This window comes from Cololabis saira, chromosome 13 (assembly GCF_033807715.1).
Source record: "Cololabis saira isolate AMF1-May2022 chromosome 13, fColSai1.1, whole genome shotgun sequence".
In the NCBI taxonomy this organism is placed as follows: domain Eukaryota; kingdom Metazoa; phylum Chordata; class Actinopteri; order Beloniformes; family Belonidae; genus Cololabis; species Cololabis saira.
The window spans coordinates 10341400-10367335 of NC_084599.1; the positions used below are offsets into that span (position 1 = coordinate 10341400).

The 25936-nt window shown below is 40.1% G+C and overlaps 1 protein-coding gene across 1 annotated transcript in view; it reads right to left on the reverse strand.

The window, feature by feature from the left end:
• sema6bb (sema domain, transmembrane domain (TM), and cytoplasmic domain, (semaphorin) 6Bb) overlaps positions 1-25936 on the reverse strand; it is a 182144-nt gene that overhangs the window by 74426 nt on the left and 81782 nt on the right. The window contains exons 2-5 of the mRNA XM_061737645.1: positions 14822-14951; positions 12835-12949; positions 5784-5844; positions 5581-5643 (exon numbers count right to left, since the gene is read on the reverse strand). Of these exons, the coding sequence (XP_061593629.1) occupies positions 5581-5643; positions 5784-5844; positions 12835-12949; positions 14822-14930 (348 nt within the window). The 5' untranslated portion in view covers positions 14931-14951. The remainder of the gene's footprint in view (positions 1-5580; positions 5644-5783; positions 5845-12834; positions 12950-14821; positions 14952-25936) is intronic.

Genomic DNA, 25936 nt, shown 5'->3' on the forward strand with positions numbered 1-25936 from the left:
GCGTCCGAAATGCCATACTAAAAAGTATATACTAAAAATTATACTTAAGTTCGGCACACTTTTGAGTAAATATCAGTAAATATCAGTAAATATCATTAGGGTGGAAGTATGCGATTTCGGACGCAGCCTCTCTCTCAAGGGTCTGGTTGGTTGGTGCGCCGTCTGTGTGAAAGTCGTCCCGTGAGAAACGTTCTGAGGGGAAAAAACGAATGCGATTAAAATGCGCTATTTTTTCTAGTGCGCTATTTTTTCTGTAATTAATTAATCGAAATTAACGCGCTAAAGTCCCAGCCTTATCTAAAATATCAATTTATTTTTCAACAAGACAACGCAAAACAACATTCTGCAGGGATTACAGAAGCACTGCTGTGGAGGAAGAGGGTGGAGGTACTAAAACGACTCGCCTGCACCCCTGACTTCCATAAAGAAAGTGTGGAGAAAGCTGAATGAAAGCCTTGCTACAACAACCCTGCACCGCTGCACACATGTGTTGGCAGCAAGTATGAGATAAAATAATTAATGAAACCCTCACTTTGTATCCTTTATGGCAGAATGATTTATAAGTGTTGTGAGAGGGAATGGCAACATTACAAAGCGGAGAAAGCTTTACCGTCCCAACTATTTCTTTGGAACGTGTTGCAGACCTCTAATGCAAAAATGGATACATATTAATCAATAAAACAAGGGTTAGGAGAGAAAGCGTGAACTCTCAGGGGTTCATACGGCCTACTGTGAGGTAGAAGTCAATGTAATCACTCAAACAGATGTTGTTTTCTTTCTTTTTTCCTTTTGTGGGTTTTTCATATACGCCACTTTATTTGTGGCTGTAATTCATTTTTTTCATTTTTTCCGCATTTGACCTTATAAATGCAGCTTTTCATGCCACAAAACTATTGCCTTGATAAAAATAATTTTTAGCGCTATTTTTCTTTCATTAGTCAGTGTCTGTTTTTTGTTACAGAATTGCACATGAGGGACTTCGCACACGGGCAATGACATGCAAGCGACGCCATACATGATAAATGTTTCAGACTATTTCACAGATCCACAGATGGTAGCGCAGCATCACCATGGATAAAAATAATAATGAACTTCACAATTTTCAAAGTGAATTATAAATAATAAAAGGTCATCAATTGTAAATAAAAGTGTTTCTAAGATAAAAAACGCTGAAATGTATTTTCTTTGTGATAAACACTGAGTATAAAAACTCCACTGGGTATCTTTAAGTTGTTGCTGTGCCAGAAAGATTATGTTGTTGCTCTTTTGAAGAACGACAGTATACCATGCAGGCAATTGTGAATAATTCCTACTTTTTATAAAATATAATTTAAAAGTAAAACGTGTGACGTGAATACTCTCGTATGTGTGTGTGTGTGCGTGCGTGTGTGTGTGTGTGTGTGTGTGTGTGTGTGTGTGTGTGTGTGTGTGTGTGTGTGTGTGTGTGTGTGTGTGTGTGTGTGTGTGTGTGTGTGTGTGTGTGCATTCATGTGTGCACATCCATTGAAAAGCATCTGGGCCCACAGAGAGCCGTCTGAAAGGACCTGGCAGTGTTCTTATCTTCCTCACATTGCTGTGACTCACAGCATTAGCATGCACCACAGTCATTAGGGGCGAGAAGACCTTTCATATCTCAGTCAGCCCCACAGCTCCGCTCAGAGTCGACCAACAGGGACCCCCCCCCCCAACCCCCAACCCCTACTCCCGCTACTTTGCCTTGTTTTTTTTTTTTTCTGCTTCCATCCCTCTATTTTCCATTGTGCCTCTGTCTTTCTCTGCCTCGCACAGATTCAGTGTCAGGTATTCTCGCGGTGTGTCAAGTTTCTTTTTCGGTGCCTGGAGTTGGGCAGAGCCTGCGTCTAACCCGTCAACCACAGCCATCCCCGCTGCACAGACCCACTCAGACACAGAGGCTGAAATTGCTCTGTTTATGTACGGCACACAGCAGCCTGAAATATGTGCACGCTGGAGGTGTGGGCTGACACCGCTGGGACAGCGTTAGTCTTTCTTACCCCCACCTGCATCTGGGAGGGCGTGCACCACAGTCATAATTCATGATGGTGTTACATGTTGCTGAAGAGGTTATGGTTCTCGAATCAGTGTTTGTTCAAGCAGGCAGATGTCAAGCACAGGGAAGCTAAGGCTTTAGTCAGAACCGTCTGCCATCCCTTATTAGAACATGGATATGTCTGCGCATGTGTGAAAGGAACAGATGGTCAAAAACAAAGGGTAAAGATATGAATGGAAACACATTTCAATAATCAAATTTTTGATATCCATCAACTAAACCCACTTCATTCTATTTGGGGTCACGGGTGGTCTGGAGCTGATCTCAGCTAGGATTGGATAAGAGGAAGCTACATACTGGAAGGTTATCCAGTCCATCACAAGGCCTCAAAGAGGAAAAAAAAAACATGCACACTCACAATCACTCCTAAAGGCAATTTTAAATCTGCAATCAACCTGAAATTCATGTTTTTGGATCCTAGAAGGATCACCAGATCACCCCTACCACCACCCCACCCCCTGCGACAATGAAAGAAGACGCAACACACCAGAAGGCCCCAGCTGGGATTTGATGCTGAAATATTATAGTTTACCTGATATTTAACCAATAATTTGTAATCATTAATCAGTCCTGATTTACAGCAAAAAGAAAGGATGATAGAAAAAGCAGCTCTGTAAATGGTTGTGGTAAATGAAAGGAGAAGTAATATGTGGAAGGGAAATGAAAAATGTAATGCTTTTCATTATCTTCTGAATCAGTAAACACTTCTTTTGCTGCAAATTATCGGTCTACTTCAAAGTCTGTTTTTCATACAAGAGCTGCATCATTAATCGTTTTTATTCCATTTTTTTACCCATTGTCAGGCAGTTTTTCAAAACCGTTTGATATGTTAGTACCTGTCCAAAGCTTCTAAAGAGAAGTTGTTTTGTTTGAATTATTATTCTTTATTATGCTACTATCTAACTTACTTTATCTAATTTTAACACTGCATCAAAGTTTTTTCTTGCTTTAACATATATAAAGTGGTCTCCCCTCAGCCTGCCAACTCAGAGAAGGAGGAAAGAAACCAAATTCTGCAGTGTCTGTGCAGCCGCCCGGATGAGCCGTCCAGTGTGATGTGGATCTACGAGCCGTTCAGATTCTGCTCCTGTCGTTACGTAACGACAGGAGCGATGCGTGAAACCACGCTCACAACTAACTCCGCCGGCCGGAGCTTCCGTCATTTTTTCGTAGCGGTGTATCGCGTCATTCAGGCAGCCAATCAGCACAGTGTTCATTATCATAGCCCCACCCACTCAGAATCCCGCATAGATAATGAGGTTAGAGAATGGGAAGATAAAGACATGACTCAGAGGCTGAATTTCTAATTTATTTAGCAAAAACAATCAAAAGCTTGTTTTTAAGACATTCAAGGCCTGTTTAAAATAGGTATTAGATGCCATAATAAGTCCCCTTTAAAGGACCAATCCACAGATATGGATCAAGTAGGTGTGCAGTTCTACTCAGCTTTATAGTTTTAGGAGATTCTTTTTTTTTGTACTACACTCTGCACCAAGCAGCAGAGCGTCTAAGTCTGAGAATACAGAAGCAAGTATTTGCTTCAGAAGTTGCCCCAGACTAAATTGGAGCTTAACAGGAGAGTGGATATGAGGCCTGTTCTCCATATGTGGATTTATATTCCAGCTGAATACGTTTTTTACAATGTCACAGGAAAATATCTGCAAGGTCAGACCTTCTCAGGAGCGGGTTTAATCAATGTAAACAGGATTAGATGATGGACTTCAACATTGCTGTTTTTGTAAATTCCCCCAACCATGGTTGCACTACTGGCGTTGTAAAATGCCTTTTCAGAAACAAGATATGTAGCATTAATGATTTTGTCAGTCATTAAAGCAACAGCAGTTAGTCATTTAGACGCGGTTCATGTTTAAGTTTACGCTCCCTGTGGTTTTGCCTTATTCAGACATCTACGACAGGCACACAATGCTGCTCACACATTAACTGAATTATCAAAGAGACAGCACAGAACTTCATACTGCTGTAAAAATGTATATTAATGTGCCATGGTAGTATAAAGCATGCCAGCAGGGGATGGAAGCAGCTGAAAATCCTGCTTTTATAAATTTAAACTCAATGAAAATCTGTGACATAAAGAAACTTGGCTACAAAAATGATCACAGTAATAAACACAGTTATCATACTTTCAAAAAAAACATGATTTTTACTTAATTTAGGGTCTTCATAGTCATGACTGTGAGGACCATTGCACTGCAAAAACAGCCCCTTTAGAAATAAGCCCAATATATGCTCCATAAATCTAGTAGAAATTGTCTTATTTTTTGGCTAAATATATCTTTGCTAAGAAGGTAAAAACATTTTTTTTACTAGAATTTCCTAAGAAATGTATTATTTTGTTTTTTGTTTTTTTTTTTGGGGGGGGGGGGGTTGTTGCAAGTTAAATATAATCTGTTTCAAATGAGACCAACCACTGTGTGCACCTGTCAGTTCATGTGGCCACGTGCAGTTCAGATTTGTGCTTTGGTGGAAGTAATAGGTCCCCATAAATGTTATTGGGTCCACCGTGATCAGATTGCAAAGTGACGCCATAAAGCATCAGGGTGCTCACGATGCCGGCACATTCAGATCAATAGAAAGCAGCACATGCTTGACTGAGGCTTAGGAGGAGGATTTCCGCCAGACGCTCCAGGAAAAATGTGCCCTACATGTACTTGCTAAAATTGGGAGATGGATATTTTGATGGATAACTAACACATTATCTGGGGTCAAGTCCATCCTCCACTGATTAAATACAATTTTCTTAGAAAAACAAAAACATTTGTATTTGTTTCTACTTTTTTCTACATATAAATGATAGAAATGGTAAGATTTATAATGCAATGCAATAAAAAAAAGTCAAGCACAGTTCTGTTTTATGGCTTTCTGCTCTGGATTCAATCATCCTTCTTATTCTGATCCTCTTACTCAAATACCTTTTTTTAGTTTAACTTTCTCCCTTGCAGACTTCTGTGTAATGTTAAGTAAGAGTTGTATTATGCTCTTGTTTCTTTTTTGGGGTTTAAGTTCTACTGCACCATTAAAGAAAGCACATCCTAAAAATTATAATTTCTTTGAGGATTATTTCTCACGTATTTAATTTGTCAGCAGTTTTATGTCATCCCTTCTCTACTGATCTTGCAGCATTATCTTTTTTTCCTCTGCAGGGATAAAAAAATTCCACCTTTCCGACAGTTATGAAAATGCTGTTCGTCGCGTCTTGCATCATTATGCTCATTAATGACCAGGGAAATGCATCTACAGGCTTGGGTGACTGAATCCAGTCCCACAAATCACATTCCCAAGTGTGCTTCAAGAAAAAAAAAGAAAAAGAAAACATCTAGGTCTGGGGCATGCTGAATCACTCAGCTGATCTTGGATCATTTCACCAATATAATCCACTGACGTGTGACATATCTGGAAACTATCTGCACCCTGTGTAACTAGGCAAATAGGTAACTGTGCTGCTTCTTTTCGAAACAAGTGAAAAATGACATAACAGTCACAGACTGTCTCACCTCATGTTTGCCCTTCATCCTGCAGATTCTGATGTCATTCTTGTTGGACTCCCATGTTCTCTTCTACACATTAAAATGCACACAGGTAAATACAGCCAGTTAGCCACTTTTCCATTTATCTGCAGAAGAATATCAATCCTGATGACAAGTACAACTGTGCAAAGGCTGTAAATGCTACACTTGTCTGTGCAGAAGCAGCTTACTTTGCTGTAAAACATTTCATCCCCGGCAACAATGTCCAGCTCCACACGGTAAAGGTCGTCCCTGGAGAGACAGAGAGAAATAGAGTGAGCTGTAGTTAACAAATGCAGCGAGTAAGTTTCAAGTAACACAATTCACCTTACAATGCAAGCTTTGAATATCAGTCCCAGTTGGATATGATGATACTTTGGGGAAAAATCCAGGCCACACATTTAAATCAAACTCCAAGAACAAATAGTCCCTTTGCACATTCATTTGGCGTGGCTTTATTAGTGAATACTTTCCTCACTTCTGTTGCATGTTTCCATATTTGCAGCAATGGCCAGCCCAAAGATCAGTTATATTCCTTCAGTGAAAATTGGTCGGACAGGCAGATACATTGCATCATCATAGACTAAATGATGATGTTGCATATTTCCCCCTCATCTTTTGCCTTTGTTCATTAAACTTGACTTGTTGCATTACATTTTCTGCTCAGCCCCCAATTTGGCTTATCCATCTTATTCAAAAGCCTGTAATTGAATTAATGGATGATTTAATCAAGTCGCTGCAGTGATGCTTTGCCGCCCTCACATGCGGCCCACACACTCCACACGCTGCTTTCTTTCACTCTTAATCTGTTGATAATTCTGCAGTAACCTTGGAGTTTCCTGTGAAAAATGCAGACTATACCAGAATCGTACTGGGCAGCTAACAGCTGACGTTTGCATATTGATCAAGGCCTTTGTATCTGCTGGGATGGATCTAAAGTGTGGGCTTCGTCTGAGAGCCGGGCCTTGCTCTGAAAGGGCTTATCTATAAATCTGCTCTCTCCATGTTAGTGCTGCAGTATCGATTTCATCTCTGATCCACCTCTGCCTCCCATCTGTGCTGCATGTTTGCTCTTTGTTTCACCTTTTCTTCGGCATACAGAGGTGTTATCCTGTTTGCATCCCTTTGCTTAGGTGCATCCTCTGGCAGCTCAGGCATATTTATCTACAAATTAAGCATTTTTTATAGGAAGACTGAGCTCTGAGAGCGTTTTCTTAAGGAGACCACGGTTACCATATTGGTTACTCTCCTCCTGACTATTTACTCTTCACTTCCTTTTTGCTGCGTGAGGAGATTACCATCTTTAACCACCCTTGCACAGCTGGGTAATTTCTCTAGGACAGGTTTAAAAACACCAAACATCCCTGCTTAGCAGGTCGAAGTCTAAGGATTCAAAAAAACGCTGGAGTGAGCCAGAGACTGAGGTCTAATCTCATTCAGGCGGCTTCAGCGCTGTCTCCACATAAATACTATGAATATAGCAACAGGCCTTCTAGCCAGAGTGGCTGGCAGCCAGCACCGCTGCCTCTGATAGTACAGAGGAAGGAGAATTATTTACACTGCTGCTTCTCTTTCTTTCTTTTTCATCCCCACTCTTATTTGCTCCAGGTTAGACGAATGAACGACACCACAATGTTTTTTGTTTGCTTCTAAAAGTGATGGCAAACTTAATTCTTCCTGCATGTGGTTAAATGCATTGGCAACAGGATGAGGTGAAAATAAGAAAAAAAAAAAAAATCAATATGTGAACTATGCAAGGATTTATCTATTAAGCCCCGGGGTGAGAGACAAGCTTTAGATGCGTGATGATTGTCATTGTTTGGCTGTTTTTCAGCACGTTTATGCAAAAACTATCGAGCTGAATTTCACAAACCTTGGTTGAAGGGTGGTGCAGGGCAGGAAAATATTGATCCAGTAAATTTTGTTATCGATCTGAAATAATTATTTTAAAACTGCAAAATAAGGAATTAAACTCATAATCTGTCCGTATTCACCCACGGAGAGCTCTGTTACAAGCCATGACCCACCTCAGGTCATCATCTCCAATCTTTCCTTAACTCTTACACCATTTCTCATGTTGTGCTTTCTTTGTCTGGCCTTGTCTTGCAGTGTATAACTTAGCTCTTACCTCATAGAGGTAAGACACCCACCCTTTCGACCCGGTTAATACAAAGTCAACATTTCCTCCAGATAAACTGTCAACATTTCCTACATTTTTACTTGACCAGCTCATGAACCTACTCCCTTTGGCTCACCAGACAACAGTCAACTTCAGGTCAAGACCTCTTAAGCCTCTCACATTTCTTCTTCTGTGGCACTGTGGTTCAATTTGAGTGGCAAATTCCCTCCGGCAGATTCTGACGATATGAGAGGTTACACCACTGGATAAAAATGAAAAGGAAGATTTGGACTGACCCCACAGTTACCCTGATGCTAGTGCCGACTGAGAGAGAGGGCTGTGTGTGGAACTAGGTAATCTGAGATGCATGCAAGTATAGAAACTTTGGTGAAAAATCACTTGAACTTGTGATTTTAGTACATGCCATCTTCACTCAGAATTTCATGTCACAAAAGAAAAAAACTATGAATTACTGTATATCACAGGATAAAGGAAACTGGAGGTTCAGGAATTCAAGTTTAAAGGAGCATGAGGCAGGATTGAGGCAGGATTTATGAAAAAAATTTGTATATGATTTAAGTTTAGTTTTAGTTTAGTTTAAGTTTTCTAGTAATAATGTCAGATGAAGCGTTCCAAACCAAAAAGAATGAGCCCTCTAGTGTATCTCTCCTTTGCCTTGAACAGGCTGTGTGCTGCAAAATGTGCTGCAATTGTGACCGTAATTTCCCGCGCTGTCCTGCAGATGTGACGTCACATGACGCTGCATGCACGTTCTCCCCGTTCTCCCGTGCCGGCTTCGCTGTTGGCTGCAGTACCCCCGACGGCCGTCGTGGTGAAGGGCGGCGCTAGAGAGTCTCATTTCTTAAAAGGAGCCTCATGCTCCTTTAAGCGAAGAAAAACTGCCACTTTCAGGCTCTCGGAAGACCTTTGACACAGAGAAGCTCTATCCAAGCCGTCCATATATAATTAATGACAAAAAACCAAGACTGTGGGTTTGGCATTGGTAGTTTTTTGTGATGCTAAAATCAATATCCGCTTTATTTCTCAAACAGCTCATTTCAGTGTAACAACCTCTAATTCCATCTCATTTCACTTCAGCTCCCATTTCAGTCATCTGTGCAGATAATAACAGCGAGTGCAGTGATACCTGAAGCATTTATGTGTATTTCTTTTTGCATTCAATTTTTTCCAATAAATTGCTTCATTTATTCTATTCATTTGTTGCAGTAACTGTCACTTTTTCCACTGTTGTGTCAGCAAAAAAAGCATTATCCTATGTGTAGTTGCCGAACAGTTGTCTGAGAAATGCATTTATTTAGAATTTGACTGAAAGTAATTCTTAATTTTAGCCCTTGTCAAAAAAAATAAGTGTTTCAAGATTGCATCTATCTTTGGTATGTGTGGTATCAGCATCCATGTGTGTTCTCATTTGTCTGTGTCCTCAAACTTACTCTCGCCTGCATACAAAGGTTCCCTTATCCAGCCCCAGCCGACTGCCTCCCGAGCCTTGCAGTCTTTCGTGAGACTGAGTATCTTCTTCTGTGTCTGCTATGAAGCACTTGACCTGACTGTGAACTCTTCAGGAACCCAGATTGACCTCTAAGGTCACTCAGTGTCTGTGGGATAAAAAGCTGAACATCGTCCAACCTGGCAACAAGTCAGCATACCTTCCATCTCCAGCTAATGCAAAATGTGAAGAGACGTAAACAGTTTCCTCTGAGGGCAGAAACATCTTACAGCAGGAAAGACAGTCGCCCTCCTTCTTTGACTTATATTGTCAAATGATAAACGGTCTTCATTTGGATTGTATTATTATGGATTGAGATGTTTTGATCTGACTGAGAGCTGCAGACTAGTACAGCTGCTCTTCTTAACGGCAGTGCAGCAGGACTCAGCACGGTACGGAGATCAAACCACCTGGCATCAGCCGAATACATAGTTCCCTTTTATTTAGCAAGGATTGAAAGCGGGCAGTGAGAGGGAGCTGCTCGCAGCAGGTGCTTGGAGTATGGATTTAGAACTGCTGGCAGTCTGAGCAGCAGCTATGCTAATGGTGACAGGATTTTGGGATGAGTGAGGCATCTTATCAGGGCATACACTCTGTGGGAGCTTTTGTCAGTTATACCTGGCTGCCACCACAGGTACATATTTATTCCCTGTACATGTTTAAAACTCTGTTCCCCTCCTGGGCTGTGTCTGGCTCGTGCATGCATTTGCACATTGATCTGTTTCTCTGTTTGTCTTCCACCAGGAAGACAAATACCTTTTTCTGCCTCTTAAGAATTGCATTATCACCCAGTTGGCAGAGTAGGGCTGGGTGATTTTGGACAAAAATAAAATCCCAATTTTTTTCTCTGAAAACCCGATTTTCGATTTCGATTTCGATTTTTTTGGTAAAACTACAAAAGACAATGGAATAAATTGTTTCAAATATTTTGTCTTTATTTTTAAAGAAAAATAGCAAACAAATTTCCCTATTGGGAATGAAGTGCAATTGAAAGATACTGTAAATCCTCCTTGAGTTTAGTAAAGTGACAACATTTACAATTTTCTTGACCAAACAAAGTATAGTATAGTATTATTACTGGGCTTTTGTTTGCTTCTTCGCATCCACCAATATATGATAGTGTAACAGATGTATTATTGTTGTGCGTGCGTGCGTGCGTCTGGCGTGTGTGCGTGCGTGCGTGTGTGTGTGTGTGTATTGATTGTATGATAATAGGGTAGGCATCACAAGCTCATGCTTCAGCCTACACCTTTTTTGGTCACATCTTTTGAGCCATCTCTTTAGTTTCTCTCTCTCTGGTTTTGCTGTTTTCCCCATGTGTGCTGTATGATGATGATGGTTGCACCGATGTAACATTGTTTTATGTTTTTTGGATGACCAAAATAAACAATAAAAGAAAAAAGAAAGAAAAGAAAAAGAAAAGAAAGATGACTAGACGAGCTCTGTCTGTAATGCAGACAGCTCTCTTCTTCTTTTCCAGCTATATGAAAAAGAGAGAGGAAAATCGATTTTCCGATTTTCCTTTTTTTAACATCGTCTTGATTAATAAATCCGAAATCAACTGTTCAGAAATCATTTTTCTGCACCTGTAAATAACAGCGAAGACTTTTCAAAGCTGTTTCATGTTTCAGGTAATAAGTAAAAGTAGAACTTGGAACTACAGTAGCTGCGCTGGTCCGTGTGCATGTGTGTGCTTATATACACTCGTGGAGACAGATTGGCTGGAAGCATGTTACATAGTCTGATAAATTTACTACCAAGTCTCAGGAGTGAGGTTAGACCAGCTGGAGACCAGGGACTGGGTCATTTCCTGGACCACAACGGCGTCTCTTATTGGAAACCACTTCAGGCTTCTCTCTGACTTCTACAGCGGACTGCTGGTGCCGCATATGGAAACTCTGCTCCGTTTTCTTTCAGCATGTTTCAAGCTAATTAAATTTTTGGACAACACGGACAATAAATCTCGAGGTGAATGTGTGTGTTTTTCTCTAGTTTTTTCTTTTTCATGTGCTTGCTCATTCTGTTTCACATCAGTTCCTGAATGTCTCCGGAGAGCAGGGGAGGTAGATTTACAGTTAAAACCACAATGAGTAGACCGTCCTTGTCTGACCCGCATTGACCAGCAGGGCTGCGGTCTGTGGAGAATCAGACTGGCACACATATGGAGAACATCATCACGAGGACACAGAACTAGAACATACTTGACCTAACATTTGTCAGGCCAAATACGGGTCCTGTATCCTCAGATGCAGCTGCTGTTACAGATTTGTCATTAAAAGGAAAAACAAAAAAAAGAGTATTTAGTAGCGGTGAGCAGCAATGAAATGGACAAATCTTTTCTGAAATCACTACACGGATTGTGTAACACATTAGCTGTACATTTACAATATGGTCTTAACCTATAATTTAACATTTAAAGGCTGAATATATTTAAATGGAATAAGCAACAATAACGCAAAACAGCTGGGCTAATCTGCAAGGTTCCCATTAACGCAGGAATTTGTTTGGAAATGTCATTTGATGGTTGGTTTTCAACAGATGCCTACAACTTCCAGGTGAAAAACACATGCTACAATGATCAGCAGTGAGCTATTCTCACTAAATAATGAGATTTTACATTTCTGAAAGCTACAGATGCATAGAATCTTTATTTTCTTGCGCTATTACTTTTCCTAAAGCACAGGCCTTAGCCTGCAGGAGCACATGCCTTATAAAAGCAAAAACCACTTGTTATTTTTGCTTTACAAGGCATTAGCTCAGGCTGTAGAAAGCATTTCCAGGTTGAGATGGCAGTGGAGTCCCTGGGTCATGTGTTTGGGACACCTAAGTGTGTAACTCTAGAAACTAAAACTATTTTCTTTTCCTCTTAGTTTCACCTTAGGCATGCTCTACCAGTCCCGTGAGAGTCATGTGTGAGAACACACCTTTTTTTCTCTCTTTCTCTCCCTCATTTTTCACTTTATCTCTCCAACACTTTCATTTTTCAGCAAAAGCACTGGCCAGTTAAGATAGCGAGTTGCTAAGGGTTAAGAAAATACCATGGTTTGAGGTAAAAGCTTTACAAAACCCTACATGTTCCTCACACCTTGTCACAGCGTGACTATTTCAGAAGGTGGGCTTGACATGGCTGTTTAGTTTCAGTAAAGTGGGAATAATATGCATCTGTGGTGCCACAATTTACACAATTTACGATTTATAATTTAGCTCCAAAAAAAACAACCGGCCTACATTTTATGTTATTATGATATTATGATTTGAGCACCCCACGTATGTAATGTGACTCATATGTAGTAATAAGCGTTTCTTAGAGATGAATGCTAGTATTAGCAGTTTTTCAGGCTCTTCCATTCATACAATAGTGTTCAATGCAAGTGACTAATGTTGCTTGGCAACTAATGTATTTTTAACAGAGAATCCAACAGGCAAGGGTGGAAAATTTAGCTGTAAATTGCTAAAAGGGAGAGAGAAAAAGAGGGCAAGATTTGTGCGGTGTGTTTAGGCGGTGCAAGAAAGAAATCAAAGACACATATTTCAAAGCTCAACCATTTCTCAATTCAGTTTTAACCTGAATAAGAAGTTTTGTATGGAAGTGCGAGTGAGCTGGCATATTTGGTACCTGGCCCCGATGTAGAGAGTTCGATTGATCTGGAGGATCCTCTGGATGTGCAGAGGCTCTTGTCTCAGCCATGTTCTGTGTGGTCGGCCCAGAAACACCGGGTATCTTCTTACCACTGTCAGAGAAGAGAAACACAATGGCTGATATTAAACTGAAAATATGTTTTGCAAAAAAAAGACAGTTTTGTGTTAGCTTGAGGCGACAGTTCAAATATTCGAGCTGGCGTCAGCACCGACACAGAAGAGTGCACAAAATAATAACTTGAAAATAGAAAGATGACTCAATCACCTAACATGTTGTTGCATTCATGACTTTTTTGCCTATTGACTGATTGGGATTTCTTTGGATGAACTGTTCATTTGCTCTGCCCACTCATTCAGATAATTCAAATCACAAAGGTAACGCAAAACGTTTCTTCGGAGGACACGGTTTTCTGTGCAACGACGAAGAAAAACAGGAATCAAAGATTAAACATTTTCAGTGACTTTCCATTTAGTTGAGCACAAGATAGGTAAAAACCACAGGGAAGTGGAAAGACAGGCGGCACTACAGAGGTGTTGGAGACTATTTTCATTTAATATCCTTTCGTCATGCTTTGCCATCATTACTTTTATCATTACATAGTCAGCTCTTCTGGATTTGATCTGCTTTTTCCTCACTCTTGTGCTGTTTACACTATGTTTCACTACATTTCCCTGACAAACCAAAACCTCTTTTCTGTCCGTGTCTTCTATTTTCCCTCTTTCTGTCCTGTACATTTCCTTTCATTTGTCTGTGAGCCTTTTGATAAAATGTAATGCTGCTGAGTCTTAAGCATAGATCTCTATAGTCTGACACATATCTACTCCCCACTACTCAGTATTGATACATGAGGAAGGGTCTAGACCTGGCTGGGAAACCATCTGTCAATATTATGGAACTGCAATCAATCAAAGTCTGGTCAGAGCGAGAGACTGCCAAGCTGACGTGGAGACGCAGAGTCTGAGCGTTTCAAGAGCTATGTCTCCTGAGGGCCTTAGCTTGTTTTTCCTGAAAGCGCCTTTCCTACATTCTGCTCTCGATACCAAAAGTGACCCCACACCTCCCGACCTGGCAACCAGTCAACACTTTTTCGTGTGAAAGCCTGTCTGACCTCCACAGCCTACAGCACGACTCTCCTCCGTCCCATTACTCCCAATTAATCAGCATGCGTGCTTGGCTGCAGCCCTGCCCTTCACCCGTTACAGCCTGTGTGGCGGCCAGAGGTGTAAAGTAACAAAGTACAAATACTTTGTTACCTTACTTAAGTAGAAATTTTGGTTATCTATTGGAGTAATTTTTTTCAGACGACTTTTTACTTTTACTCCTTACATTTTCACGCAATTATCTGCACTTTTTACTCCTTACATTTTAAAAAACAGCCTTATTACTCTATTTCATTTTGGCCTTTAAAAAAAAACTATCTACAGTTAAATTGCTCCATCCGGATAGAGTGAATTTGGTTGTGGTTGTTTCAGATGTTCTTGTCCAGTTTTGTTCTTACATCCGTTCCCTCAGATTCCTGCAACTAAACTTGGATGTACATTCCAATAAAGGTTAGGATAAATGATAACATGCCTCTGAAGTTTGACTTTTTGCACCATTACAATACTTATAGGCAACTAGTCATCATATCTCCTGCTCTCTGAAACACGTGTTAGTGCTCAATAGTACACATATATGCTTCTTTAATATATTTGCATTATACTAAGATACATTCATTTTCAATAGCGTTTGTCCTTAATGGCTTTTCCCCCCTTACATTACTTTTACTTTTATACTTTAAGTAGTTTTGAAACCAGTACTTTTATACTTTTACTTGAGTAAAAAACTTGAGTTGATACTTCAACTTCTACAGGAGTATTTTTAAACTCTAGTATCTATACTTCTACCTGAGTATTGAATGTGAATACTGAAGACACCTCTGGTGGCGGCAAACGTGAGGAAGTGAGAGACGGGCCATTGTTACCTTCAGTGGGGATGAAGTTCACAGGTCCTGGTTCTTCCGGGAAAGCAAGGCTAGCCGTTCGGAGCAGCCAACACAGAAGGAAGAAGATGGGAGAGGCCACTGCTGCCATAGTTACACAACAATGGATTCTCTGTAAAAAAAAAAAAGAAGGAAAAAAGAAAGGAAAGGAGTTAATGGTGAAACAGCGTGTTAAAATACAGAGAATCAGTCTGCCACTGACTTTCTAATGAATGAAACTAACTGGGAGGATGGTTTTCAAGACTCCTTCTTTTCCTCCTACAGCTTTTTATCTCTGTGTCCAGATGTTCGGGGAGATAAACAGCTGAGCTAAGAGAGGGATTAAGTCACCAGCTCTGGGAAAAGTGTCCAATCAGCTCTGAATGGGGCATCAAACATCTAGCCACAATGACACAACTAAAACCTATGAGAAAGAGACATCAGAGCAGAGGAGCGAGTGACATCTAGGGCATGCCAGGGGGAAAGATATGCCCCATACATGAATGAAGCAAAATCTCCAAAGGCGCAGAGTGAGCCAAGTGCTCCAGACACTGAACATTATCCAGGATATGAAAGCAACTGAAAGAGGGAGAGAAGTGGTAGTTTACTTAAACTAAATGCCCTCCAGTGACACAAATCAGCCCTCTGCCAGGAGTGCTAAACTGACGGTATTTTTCATCGGGCTGCACTGAGGCACACGCAGGTCTGGGATGTAATTCATGTGGAAATACAAATGATACCCAAATGAAGTTACCCTCAACGATCCATCTGGAAAATGACTCCGGTACTCAGCCTCGCAGGAGGAAAGCACTGCGGCTGAATGAAGCTGTGAACCTCAGAGGATATGACCACAACCTTCGGGGTTCTGATGCTGCAATTTTTGTTCCCAGAGCACACGCATGACTCAGTGTGCTTTCAACAAGCACTTTTATCAAGTTGTTACTGTCTCAAGCTCAAACTCATCTGCAACCATATCAGGCTGTTCCTTCTCGCCTGGCTTGAATTTAAGGTTTCACAGAAATTGCACATATTGGGAACACTGCAAATCGTAGCTTTTCAGAATCGTAACACTTGTTTCTTACACTTATTTGCTTTGAAAATCCTTCAAAGCCACCGCATAAAAACACCAAACATGCCACACAGTCATGCACAATTGCAACATCTCAAATTTGAATATTGAAAGTTGGATTTCTTTATGCAAAACATCACAGCATTTTACTGTGGTTGTGAATGCACAATGTGTTAAACTATGCAAAAACACTGAATGCATGAAAATGATAACGAAGCGGCTTTTATAAAAGGTAAAAGGCTAAACATATATAATTGTACACAGATCGAAAAGTATATAAAGATGTGAACGTCCATGTGTTTATAATGACATGAATATAAAAATGTAACTGAAAAGCTTTATATAAATATATATATATATATATATATATATATATATATATATATATATATATATATATATATATATATACACATACACATATATATACACATACACATATATATACACACATACACATATATATATATACATATATATATATATATATATATATATATATATATATATATATATATATATATATATATATATATATATATATATATATATATATATATATACATACACATAAACACAGGACTGTCTCAGAAAATTAGAATATTGTGATAAAGTTCTTTATTTTCTGTAATGCAGTTAAAAAAAACAAAAATGTCATACATTCTGGATTCATTACAAATCAACTGAAATATTGCAAGCCTTTTATTATTTTAATATTGATGATTATGGCTTACAGTTTAAGATTAAGATTCCCAGAATATTCAAATTTTTTAGATAGGATATTTGAGTTTTCTTAAGCTGTAAACCATGATCAGCAATATTAAAATAATAAAAGACTTGCAATATTTCAGTTGATTTGTAATGAATCCAGAATGTATGACATTTTTGCATTACAGAAAATAAAGGACTTTACCACAATATTCTAATTTTCTGAGCCAGTCCTGTATATATATATATATATATATATATATATATATATATATATAAATATACACACATACACACATACACATACACATACACATACATACATATTGTATATCTCAGTTTTTTAATCATGAGCAAAACAAAAAATACTAGATGGCAATGAAAGAAATCAGTGGATCAAAGGACCGTGACGGGGTTAAAACAGGAAGACTATAACAACAAAAGAACAGGCAACATCAATGAACACCAACGCAGAGTGAATCACTACAGGATCCAATTTTACACAAGTCAAAGCTATGTTTTTGTGGCAGAGGCTAAGCATTTTCTCTTTAAGAAAACATGTGGCACCTACTGGTGGATTTTACCTGACGGGGAGACAAGTCCACCACTGCAGCACATAAAGAAACCCATTCATCAACTACTGGGGTTATGTCAAGATCTTTGGTGTCTTTGACATATGCATTTGTTGTCGACGCAATGGCACACCAGCTGGAGCCATGCAGGTGGAGTTAGTCAAAGAAAAATACAAAGATGGGTCTAAATTGGAGACCACTTTGGGAAGGAAGTGAGTCTTTACTGAAAATGAAAAATAACAAATTATTCCACATGTTGGGGAATATGCCCTTCTGGTCAATGTCAAGAAAAGGATTATGTTCACGTTTAAAGTGCAGACTTTAAAAACTGACACCAAGGGTTCACACTCATTTATGGTACCAAGTTGGCCTTATAAAAATGTAGTTCCTACTGGCTGTGTCAAAAGTTTGAGTTACAAATGCATACAGCAGTGTAGAGATGGCTGGTGTAGAAAGTGTGAATCCTCACAGACTAAATATAGTTTAAATACTGTTTTAACAAATCATTTCTGTGGACAACCATCCAGTTTTGTGTTGTTACACATCTAATGACTGATAGTTTAGTTTGTGAATTCTAAATGGTATGTCTGTGCATCTATGTACAGTACACGTGAATGTCAGCATAAAAATAAACCAATGCCAACAACAAGTGCTGTGTAAAATTGTCTGTTTTGATTCTAGTTAACCTCTGTCCAGCCTTATTTTTCAGTTCCACGACAGGGTCTATTTGCTCTACAATAACAACAATGTGTAGATGATTTGAAAAGTGTGCGGGAAGTACACACATTCTCATGCATGCCTCCTTTGTAAATATTAGTTTTTGTGATAAAGGCATACACAATCTCACATCCACATTATTCATGCATCCAGACCATGAAATGAGCCTGTTGTGGAATCTAATTAACAGCACTTGATAAAGTATTGAACTTACTTAAATTAAGTTACTTGCATTTTCCTCTTGAATTTCCAATTATCAGAGGGAATGGTATTATTTTATCCCAACTAATTTTAGAAACAAATATTGCACTTTAACCCAACTGAATTTGTCTGAACAGATTTAGCTTTTATTCCGCTGAAAAGTTGAACTATTCCTGAAAATCGGCAGGATCTCCAAGCACAGCAATTTTAGAGAGCATGCAGACAATGATAAAGCCTCTGCTTCTAACACTTGCCTATTTTGTCATGAATATGTAAACACTGATGCAGTTCTATGGAAGCTGAGGCCATGAACTCCCCTCTTTTTGCATCTATTAGTAGTCGTCTGCATGTCAACATCCAGCCAGCTTGAACACGTATAACAAAAAGGCAATGAACGGAAGAGGATGCCTGTACAAACAGTCATTTTTATACGCTTTATGTGCACATACAAAGTAAACATTAAATTCAAGTTCGTCTCTAGTCCCTATCGGCTCTGTGACTTAATGGAATGACATTTTGGAGTCTTTTCAGAAGCATAAAATAGCACTTTATTTTGATGTATAGGTCGATTCCCCCAAGTGCTAACAGTAATTTCCATTTTCCTGCAAATACACACTCAAAACTGCTTTACTTCACATCTTTCTCCAAACCTTACGCTATATTCTAGGTCAAACCAACCGCCATTGCGTCTGAACATCTGAAGTTTGGGGTCAATCCATATTTGACCCAGCATTGGGATAGCAAAATAATTCACACTTGGTTATTTTTCAGCATGTATATTTAAAATGTCCATGTTATCTTAATAATACATAATACTGTAGCAGTCCTGGTTTCACTGAACTAAAGGTCCCGAATACCTTTTCCACTATCAGAATGAGCTTTCTCTCTGAGGTCATTTTCAATGTCTCTCTGTCTCACTTTCTATCCCTCTATCTCTGTTTCTCTTCCTCTCTCAAGCACTCCTCGTCTTCCCCGAAGCATACAAACAGCCTTTGTGCAGCCTCATTGCTTTAATGGAGTCTCAGACATAACCTTATCAAGATACATAATCTTTATGGGACATTTCTCAAATTCCCTGCCCTGACACCACAATAAAAGTGGGAGGCATGCTAATTGCTCGACACCCACAACCAAAATTGCGGGAGGTGAAAGGGAAAGAGTCACAGAGAAGGACGGAGGTCACTGGCTAGAAAGAGATAGATTGAGTGAGAGATAAATGAGAATGAGTAAGACACACAGGCAAAAGATGAGAAGCTGGGAAGGCAGTATATCCAATCAGACGATCTATTGTTACACCTATTAATAATGTATGAGTAAATGTCGGGCAGTATGCATTCAATTAGTATAATTAGAAAACTGTGAGATACAGTCTTACACAACAGAAGAATTAGTATATACACAAGCATTAAACTAAATCTTTGTGTTGTTTATTGTGTGATATACACACAGTTATGCATGTGTGGATGTGCAAATGGTTTTAAGCCCAAGGATCTCCGTAATTATGACAAATGGTGAAAGTAGAGTCCATTTAGGAGCATTCCTGCACGGTACAAGCTGTGCAGTGAAATGCCATGCTCATTGCAAAAGGCACATAACAGCTCACATATGCATTTTCCCATTTGAAGGAAACACACATTCAAAATAAAACTCAGTGTTCAGGTGTTAAATGTTAATAGACACAAGTAAAGTCAGGTTGAAGCTGGCACACTGCGTGAGCTACATGGATTAGAAAAATATGAATATCAAAAATGAAAATGTCTGGAGTAAATCATAAGTCAGAGTCAGAGACTTATCTCAATTTCTGAAACTTGTTTCTGTCATCACAGTCAGCAAATGGAGGAAGATTTCAAATTATGGCTGGTTATATCATCCACATCAGCAATCTGTGCTTTACTTATCAAGATGAGACCCCTGACTTATGCAGGGCCGCAGGGTTTACTCAAACGTGTTAATTTTTCTAATTTAATTAGATCAGATCGGATCAATCTGATGATGACTTTAGGTAATTTCCTTAGAGTAATTAAAGAATCATTTAGCTGCCACAAAAGGTTGGACTGGTGCAAGGTGAGGGTAAGGGGTGCAAGTTCCCTCCTGGACCTCATTAGTCGCACCTCAAAATGATCCTCAACTGTGGACGGCTTACCAAACAAATCACCAGCAAATCAATTATGTTCAGTGTCTTATGCAAATCCATTATAAAGAAAGAGTCAAGTCAGGCTGAAGTACAAAGGCTTCAAGAGAAGAAGGAGAAGATTTGATGCTGGAATAAGACATGTAAAGCATGTCAGCAATGCCGGTTGCAGATGGTGTTCCTGTTTCAAAGGGTGAATACTTGCATGAAAATAGAACACTTGATCAGCAAATGAAGACGCTAATATGCTTTGAAATATTTTTGTTATTTATTACAGTTGCCATGGCGGCACACAAACTCATTGTTTTCTCTTCTGTCTTCCTGTGTTTCTTGCCATCTCATTATGCAGTGGTTTCGTGGTAAGGCTTTACCTCAGCTCCAGAGAAAATAATACATCTCTGTAACACAGCTATGAGGTACTGGTACCAAAAATTGGCGAAAAAGCTTGAAAGAAAAAACACGATCATGCTTGTCCTAGATATAAGAAAACAGGTAATATAATAGAGCTGTATTAATGGGGGCATGACGAGTGCTTGTGGTGGTTGGGGTATTTATGATTAAAATATTTAGTACCATAGCTGCCAAGCATTATGCAAAGGTATCAGAACACAGTATTCGGTCAATAGTTTATAATATAATCCTTTTTCACGCAGGTTGCCCAGCTTCAAAAGCCTGCACAAGAGGAAGAATGAATATAAACATGATCCTCTCTCACTCACATTCCTTTATCACTATTCTTCCAGGCAAATTACTTTTCTGGTTACCAGCAAATGTAATGTTTTGCAGATGTTCTGTGTATTACAGCTGCATTAATCAGTAGATATCTATATTGTATTACAACAAAGGCTCATTTGACTGTAGCGGGCCACACGACCAAAAATGGTCAACATTAATCATTTTTATTAAAGCTGACACAATGTCCTGAAGTCTTATTAAACTGTCAGTGACATGTGTTGGTCCAAATATTGTAGGTATTAATAACAAACGCACTTTTTTTCTGTTCAAAGCGGCTGTTTTACTGCGGTGAATGGGTGATTTTCCAGCTTCATTTATTTTTTTCTTTTTGATTATTAATTTCTTATAGAAAGGTACAAGAATGAACTTTCTCACTGAGATATGATCTTTTTTGAAACTATCTACAAATCCTTGTTTGTGCTAAGAAAATTCAGTGCACGTAGTGGATTCTGTACCACAGTGATGCCCGGGCTGATCCCAACTGAGCGGTCAACAGAGAGTCATACAAAAATATGCATAACAATATTTGGGTCAGTTTCGGTCGGGCTAGTTAGAATAATTATTGATCTTTGAAAAATAATTTGCTTATGTATTTAATTTAGCTGCTCACACTATGTAAGTCATAAATACTATGACATCATTGGCTGATTGACAAGAAGATGCAGCACGAGCAGGCATGCGTGACACAAGGCAGGTGATGGAGATGGTCTGGGAAAAGTTGAAGACGGCGGGGGGGATAAAAAAAGCTACATGGATAGAAAGTTTGAAAATAAGTAAATCGATATCAATTTGTTGGTCTGATAGATCATTAGCATTTGAATGTTTGGGTTAACACAGACCCTGATTATTCCTAGCACAGGGAAACACAATCATTTTTTTTTTCTTTTAAAATCAAACATCAGTAACAGCAACAATATGTTTAAGGGTGCTTTCACACCTGTACCGTTTCAAGCAGTTGTTCCGATACAGGGAACGTTTCCCCCTAAAGATCGGAACGTTTTGGTATATGTGAACACAGCAATCGCGCTCTGAAACGGTACAAAACAAGCGTTCCGAGATCGCCTAGGAGAGGTGGTCTCGGCCCGATTCCAATCGAGACCTGAAACGGTTCATTTTTTTTATTTGGAGTGAGAACATGATCCACACAGCAACCGATACAACTCCAGGAGAGGAGTCGGTCCAGCCTCCACCAACTCCTCTCCTATTGGACGTGCGAGATGTCTTCCCACTTCCCAGCACGGCACAAATTAAACATTGTTTGAAATTAAACAATGTTCAATTCGGGCCTGGTTTGCGCAGCGCAAACCCGGCTGCAGCAGGCGGCCTCTCGTCCGCTGCCGGGCTCCGCTCTGCGCCGGTAGCACATAAATGAATGTGTAAAGCCTGATTTATGGTTCCGCGTTAAATCGACGCAGAGCCTACGCCGTACTCTACGCTGTAGGCTCTACGTTGGTGTAACGCGGAACCATAAATCAGCCAAAGCCAACGGCTGCAGTCTGCGCTGCGCTGAAAGGGGCGTGTTGTTTTTCCCGGGGTACAGAAGAGGAAACTCCTTCCGCGTTCATTTGACCAATCAGAGAGCAGCTGGTTCGCGCATGGAATTTGTTATCAGCTTTGAAACGGTACAGACGTTTGCCTTGTGAACACAAACCCCACGAACGAGAAACGGAACAACTGTATCGGTTCAGCCCCTGAAACGGAACAAAAAAAACGGGCCACAGGTGTGAAAGCACCCTAAGATATATCCAAGAATTGGTCACATAAAGCCCTTTTTAAGTCTGGGCAATAGGCTTTAGCCTTATGATAATGCTAGCACAAGCATAATGTCTTGCTTATGGGGTAAAACCTTGGACGGACGTCTATAGACTATATGCGTAATGGGAAATTAACATATCAACACTTGTATTTGCTGTTTAGCATTAAGGCAATGATAAATCAAAAGCTTACATTTATTTATCTTATTTTTGAATGAAAACGTCTGCCAATCACAAGTCATTTCCAAACCTATCTGCGCATCACTGAAGTGTTTCGATTTAGTTCAATTCACCCTTTCAAATTATTCTCGCTAAGCAAAAGGGTTGCCTATATTACCAGCCATCAGCAATCTGAAGGCATTCACCGCTACATGACCTATGTTCCTGCAAAGGAACCTGCTCAACTACAACTTCCATGTCTTCGAGCCTGATCCTTAAAATACTTAATAACTTTAAAAGAGGGGTAAATGTTCAAAGAGAGTCGCTGCGGGCACAAGGGCGAGGTTCCACTGAGATGACCCTGAAGGCTTTGAACATCAGACATCAGACATCAGAGCAGGAACGTGGGGAAGGGCGTTAAGTCAGCGGTGGAGAACTTTATGATTGTTCTATTTTCTTTATGTGGATTTAAAGCCACTTCATAGATTTCCAATCGGCATGGCTAATCATCATATTAGTGAGATGGGAGAAGCTGCTTTATGGAGTGTGTAGAATCGATGGCAGGTGACAGCCTGATGCTGCTTGGATCCTCTTCACTCGGCAACAATATGAGAAGATGCAGGGATGTGAGAGAGACGTGGGAATAAAGAGATGTAAGACTGCCGGCTGGGAAAAAGGCTTTAAGAGAAAGATGAAAATGAGCACAGCAGCTGTAACTGAGGTGACGGAACAGGGAAAGGACAAGGGAGGACTAAGAAAATAATCCAACACAGGGATACGTGAAGGGGAAGAGACGAAAAATAGAGACAAGTGAGCCTTTTAAACGAGGGGAAGAGAGGGGAAGCCACACAGGAAATATATACAGTGAAGCCAAAGAATGTGTGGAATGAGAAAGACTGAAAAACAAAGACAAAGGAAAGACGGAGTTTAGAGCCAATAGTCTACTTGTACTACTAGATTTATCTTCACCCTGAGCGTGGAGTCAACATGCGGAAAGAACCTTCAAGCTCCTCGGAGGGGTGATAGTTTTCTGTGTCTATTATTCAGTCAGTGGCCGCATGCTGACATCATTATCTGGATGAGCCAAAACTTCCTGTAATTCAAGACAAAGCTAAAGTTTTGTTATTAGTGTTAAGCAGCCGGGGCAGGAAACGATTAGTCCTTGTCTGGAAGAACCAAGGAGGTTATCGTTCATTATAACATAACATTCCTCAGACAAATTACCAGTTCCCTACACCTGAGAAATGAAGTTTATCCATGTAATGGGTGCAGAATCCCCCCCGATTTTATTCTGCGAGGGATCTAACCAAACTGTCATTAAAGAATGATTTAAAAGGAAAAAAAATCTTCATGGTAAAATTGTAAAAACAGCATCTGTGCTTGCTTATAGTTAAATAAAACAAAAGTGGTTCAGGTGAGATAATGCCAGGGGAAGCCATATTAAACGTGATGCCACATAGAGTCCTTTAGTGAGCAAATTTCTATACACTAACCTTCAATTTTCCTTCATAAAAAGGCACATTTCTTTTATGTTGACATTATGCTGAATATAGGCAATAAATGTAAAGCTTGAGGTGTAGATTAGTCCAATGGTGTATGGACTTTTGTTTTAATAGCCCAAAGGTACTAAAAGTAGGCTAGCTTTCCGAAAACCTCTGTTATTAATACCCTTCTGAATATCATTAACTGTAGTCAGCACCCTATTGCTCAGATTTGTGCAGAGAAAGTAGGTGTGAGTGATCATACTGGGAATCTGTTTGTGATATAAAATGAATGAGACTCAATCTTGATCCACACCACATTGGTAGAAGAGGTAGCTTAAAAGGTAGGGTAAGCGATTTGACCCGATTGCACATAATGTAACATTCAGTGTAAAATCTCATCATCTTACTTACATGGTACAAAAGAAAGAACCCGGTCTACATGCATGTACACTGGAAGCAAACAAAGTCGGGTCAGCCTGTGGCCTAAACCAGAACCAATTCTTCCTGCTTCACAAGGAAAGGCCCTGAGACACCAAGCCGATTTTTGACCGTCGGGCCGTCGGTGAGCGTCGGTGCGCGTCTGTCGGGCTAGTTTCCCCGGTGTGTCCCGCACGTCGCCACAGGTCGGCCTCCCGTCGGGAGCTTTTCAGCCGATTCGACATGTTGAATCGGCGTCGGCCGTCGGTCAAACAGCTCACTCTGTGATTGGCTGTTCCCAGGATTTCCCAGAATGCTTTTCGTCGTCATTTGCGGACTGAATTAAAAAAAAAACATGGCGGACATTTCTTATGAATAAAATCAATATTTTGAGTTAGTTTCTGCATAAAAATGCGTTTTGATTACATTTCTAGCGAGAAATATATTTTACTTTCATAATATATATACATATTCATACATATTCACTCAGTGAATGTATATAATCACTCGCTTGTCTTTTTCAAACCTCGCCAGAACAAAGGCTGATTTATGGTTCTGCGTTACACCAACGCAGACCCTACGGCGTAGGTTACGCGGCGACGCGCGCCATACGCCGTACCCCACGCCGTAGGCTCTGCGTCGATTTAACACGGAACCATAAACCAGCTCCTGAGCCGGCAGGCAGGCACAAAATCCTGACATTTTCGGAGCAAATTTCTTAACAGGCGTAGCTACAACTGTTAGATTTCATCTATTAAACCAACATTTATCTTCCTATAGGATTTATTTCAGCCAGCGCTAATTCTCCAGAGTTTTGTTTGTCTGTTTTGTCTGCTGGTATGGAGGGGAATTACCTCTCACGCATGCGCAGAACGTACGTGCTAGTTCGCCGTCGGGTGTCGTATTTGCGGTGTGTCTAGTGAGCCCGACACAGCCCGACACAGGCGACGCGAGCCGACACAGCAGTCGGCAGAGAGCGGGCGACGTCGGGTTGGCGTGTCAGGGCCTGAAGGGTTCATACTCAGTCACATGAATTGGGGGAAGGGAGGAGGCTTGACAGGGTTCAGGATGGGGCCTGTTTTCACACAGAGCATAGGAGGGAGCTGGAGGGACAAACAATGGCTTTGTTGAAGTTTGTTTCAAATATAAAAAGATGTAATGCCATCCAGAA